Genomic DNA, 4408 nt, shown 5'->3' with positions numbered 1-4408 from the left:
CCAGTCTTTCCCCGAGTGAAGGGCAGCAGCAGCCACAGGAGGACAAGTGGCCGCAGCATGGAACTGAAGGTCTGCCATCAACACCAAGCTGCCAAAGCTCTGGCACTTGGATGCTACTGCCACCACCAACACAGGCAGGGGTGCTTGGAGCGCTACTTCCATCACTGCATCCTCAGCTGCAATCAGTGGCACTTTTACAGCCGCAACCAAGCTTAAGGGCACGACCCAGTTTCACATCCAGGCTGCTGCAGCGACCCCGCATGGGTGAATGGTCTATGGGAGCGCCACCACCATCTCGTACTGTCAGTTGGGGCCACCGGGCGCTCTCAACATCATCTGGACAGCCCAACACAACCTCGCAACTATCTTTACAGCAGCAACGGTCGCTGCGTGCGCCACGGGGTGAGAGATGGGCCCTACCACGGCCAGGGCAGCCAGCTGGAGGTAATTGGGCGCGGCCGACATCACCCTCAGCGGCACCGATGCAGATGTCGGGATTTGCTAAGCATGGCAGCTTACTTCACCGGTCAGAGCCAACACAGCAACAGGCATCCGATCGGCCGGACACACTGGCGCCACTAGTAGAGGCTACTTTGTCGCTGAAGAGCAGCCGGACATTAGCACTTGAACTGCCGCTGCCGCCATGGATTTCGAACACGGTAATGCTGCCACCCTTATACCAGGACAGCTGGCAGCAACTACATGCACTGTCACCATCGAGTAGCTTCAAGGGAGATTGGTTGGTGCTACCGCCGCCCCCTTCGGAATCACACCTGCGTGATGCCGCGGTGCTGGAGGCGACGGGGGCAGCAGCAGCTGCTGCAGCCGAGGTGGCGGCAGCTGCTGCAGCATCACCATTATCAAAGAAGTACCCGTCCAGGGCAGATTCCATGCGAATCGTTGCCAAGGCATTCGCCGACGTTGCCAAGGCCTATGCCGATGCTGGCACTGCCGACGACTCAGCTGACACCGCTGACACTAACCACACCACCAACGGTGCCAACATCAGAATGCTTGGCACGGGCCCTAGGTTACTCTACCCTGATCCCCAGCCGCCATCCTTGGCTCTTCCCAACGAGCCCCCTGTACCAGGATTGTAGCCGACAATACTGGTGAACGAGAAAAGCATGAAGTGATAGCGTTATATAGGTTTACTGTTGTTTTTATTCCGTCAAATGAGAAAGACTCCGTGGCCCAGAGCCGACACGGGGCATGCCCAATCGGTCAGTTCATGGCCGTGCAGATGAACCCATCAGCCTAGGTCTCATCATATATCATCAGCAGCAGCCACATCATAATTATCAGTGATCCCTTCACTTGAAAGTACGACATTCTCTGGACTTGATGTCATGTTGCTAAGATGTTAACTGTTGTTGTGCGGGGTGAGAATGGTGCATTGCACTGATGTGTATCGTGTTTCTGAAGGTCATGTGCAGCAGGTACGTCTGCTGGCTGCTGGTCTGGTGCCACCGCACTCTGGGAAAGGTTTTCACCCGTAAATTCATGTTTACCCGTAATCACGTGGTCTTCACATGTAATTACCGGCCAAGAAAATTTGTACACATGCTTGTTTTTAAGTTGCCAAAGCATTCCTTTTATAAGGAATAACATAGGTGACATTTTGTTGGTTGCCCATGCTGGAAGTCATCCACAGTTTACATTACCCGTAATCACAAGGTCTTGACCCGTAATCCCCCAAGCCGTAATGCACAGCACCCGTAAAATTTCACGGGCTTAATTGCGACGAAGACGTTTTATGCGTGTGTGTGTGTGTTACATGGTTGGGGGTGCGTGACCCCATACCTGTAAGACTACCCATACGAGCCGAGGGCCCAAGGGTAATACTACAACGCCTAAAAGCCACGGAGGAAAGGAAAACACCGCACATCAGCCCAGACTAGCGTCTAAAGGGGGTAATTGAGTTTCGGTGAGCCCGCATATGTTCCAATATCCTCGCCGCACGTGCGGGTTCCCATTGCATGGCCTCCAACATGCTCTGTTGATGACCGAATCCCTCTTCAGCACGAATATAATTACAGGCTGGGCATTCTATTAACAGGCGTTCACATCCTCAATTCGGCTATTAGTACCACAACAGTGGCAAAACCGCTGCCCCCTGGGGACGTGGTACTTGCCCCTTCATGCTCTGTTTGCCTCGAAAGCCCAACAACATAAACGAAACTGCATTACCTTACGATGTGCTAAACGAGGAATGAAAACCTTAGCATGTGTTGGCCACATGACGGCTGCGGCTCCCGAAAAGGGCAGCCCCATCCAGTGCTTAAACTTCACCACTGTGATCCATCTTCGTATTTGCTGAGCGCGTCTGCCTGCTGCTGCTGTTCCCGGCTGCGTGGGTACCACACCACTGAAATGTCTGTGTCCGTATCCGCGCAGAGGCGATGGATCTCCGTCACTATGGGCAGGCAAGCGGTGTTGCCTTTCAACCCAACCATGCAGAATTCCGCCGGTTGGCTGTCCGTCTGGTATTGCACTGTCCGGCCGTACAACAGGTTCGGTGCCTGCTCTTGCAACCAGTGCAAGCTGTACAGCAGCGCCCGCAGTTCTCTTTCTGTGCTGCTAAAGTCATTCCGCTGCAGCCGCTGGGTTTCCTGAGCTTTGAAGGGCACAAGCATGCGGCTGTTGGCGCCCAGTTCTTCTCTAGGTAAGAAGGCTGCGAAGGCCCTGTCTGAGGCGTCCCCGACTAGTTCCGTCGTCAGTCGTAGGGCTGGTCCTTTCCGCCAGGTGGCTGTCCCGTTGCGCCTGCCCAGCAGCTCCATAAACAAGCCTGCCTGGTGTAGCACCTCCGCCGGGTCCCAAACCTCTTCGTCCCACGCCACACCCCGGGCTACACGCCACACCATCCACGCATACAGGGGTGCCGTGGTGACGGCGGGCGTCATGGCGATGATTTTGCCGGCCACCTGCGCCACCTGCCGCGCTGTTAGCCGTTTGCCTTCGAGCTGTGCGAGCAGCGTACGGAATCTAGCTAGCTTGTCGTCTGGTCCTCTGAATGCTTGTGCCTCCGCATCCACCTCCATCCCCAAGAATCAGACTCGCCTTCTTGGGATCAGCTGGCACTTGGACAGGCTGAGGGTGAAGCCTAGGGCTGCCAGCAGCCGTACCACCGCCCCACACTCGTACTGTGCCGCGGCCTTCGACCCCGCGGCACCCATCTGGTCGTCTATCAGGAAAGACATGCGGACCCCTAGCTGCCGTAAAGGCTGGAAAACCTCGAGCTTCATGCTTGTGTACAAGTGGCAGGCCGGCGCCAGGCCGAACGGCAGGTGTGGCCAAAAAAGCGTCTGCCCCCGCCACCGCATAGCCAGATATGTGTGCTCCCGTTCGTGGAGTGATAGCTGCCAGTACCCGCTCTTGTGGTCCGTGGTGTACAGCCAATCTTCCAGTAGGAGGTAGCTAGGTACATCTGCCAGTCGTTCGTACTTCACAGGCCGGTACTTCAAGAAACAGTTAATGTACATCGGATTAATACAGAGGCGCAGCTTGCTGTCTTTTTCCACTACCCGCAAGCCATTGATAACCGTGGGGGGGGGCGCATCTGCTGGCCATTTCCGTATCACCCCTCAGTCAAGGGCCTTTCTCAGTTCGGCTGTAACAAACTCACTGTGCTGAGTCGCGCTGCAATGGTTAGGAAACTGCACGGCTCGCGGCCGGTCACCCGCCATGATAAAGTCTAAGTCGCAATCCGGCACCGCGACCCGCAGCATTTCCCGCACTATAGCTAGCTTGCATCCCCGCTCCGGGGCTAGTTCTTGCCCTGGGTAGTCGCACGGCACCCACTCCAGCTGAATTCCGCCCTGCAGGTATCCCAGCCACCGTTTCTGTTTGTCCGTGAGGGGCCGGCCTTCGTTAGCTGCCTGAAAGAACACTCGCCACACTGCAACATGTAGACGTATCCTTCCTGGTTGGAAGTCTTCAGGATCTGGGAGCAAACAGACGACCTCTTCGAGAAACTCCTGTTCATCCCGCGGATCTACCGCGTCCTGTTGCCCCAGCCGCTGCAACCTCTGCCAGGCTTCCTGTAGCAGCTGGAGTGCCTCCCTGCCCCCAGCGTTGCGGGCACTCGCTTCCCAGGCTGGTGCTAGTCCTACGCCGCTGGATTTCCGCCCTGTCGGCTGGTGACTCACCCACTGGTCGTCTTCGCAAGGGTCATCTTCCAACGACAGCAACTCGGTCGGATCCCTTCCGTCGCCATCCTGAGTGTCTGCCGGGTAACCCACGTCAGGTTTCCTGTCATCGTCCCTTGCCGTTCCCTGCGTGCTCTCAGTCGACCTGGTTAGCATAGGCCTCTGGGCTTGGGTCTCCTATAAACCGAATAATAACCGGTGGGGCGGGAAACAGGATAAGAGGGTCTGGAGCTTACACTTAGGGTCCAAAAGGCAGAGCG

General features: G+C 56.3%; 1 protein-coding gene across 1 annotated transcript in view; it reads left to right on the top strand.

Annotated features, from left to right (window-relative positions):
- Window positions 1–1100, top strand: part of VOLCADRAFT_108635 (uncharacterized protein) — a gene marked incomplete at its 3' end in the record, with an annotated part of 2028 nt that extends 928 nt beyond the window's left edge. The window contains exon 2 of the mRNA XM_002959459.1: window positions 375–1100. Coding sequence (XP_002959505.1) covers window positions 375–1100 — 726 coding nt within the window. The remainder of the gene's footprint in view (window positions 1–374) is intronic.
- Between the last annotated feature and the right edge of the window lie 3308 nt (window positions 1101–4408).

Source organism: Volvox carteri (genome assembly GCF_000143455.1).
Source record: "Volvox carteri f. nagariensis unplaced genomic scaffold VOLCAscaffold_265, whole genome shotgun sequence".
NCBI classification, from domain to species: Eukaryota; Viridiplantae; Chlorophyta; class Chlorophyceae; order Chlamydomonadales; family Volvocaceae; genus Volvox; species Volvox carteri.
Note: the sequence above shows the minus strand (reverse complement) of the source record. Positions and strands in the feature narration are given on the sequence as shown.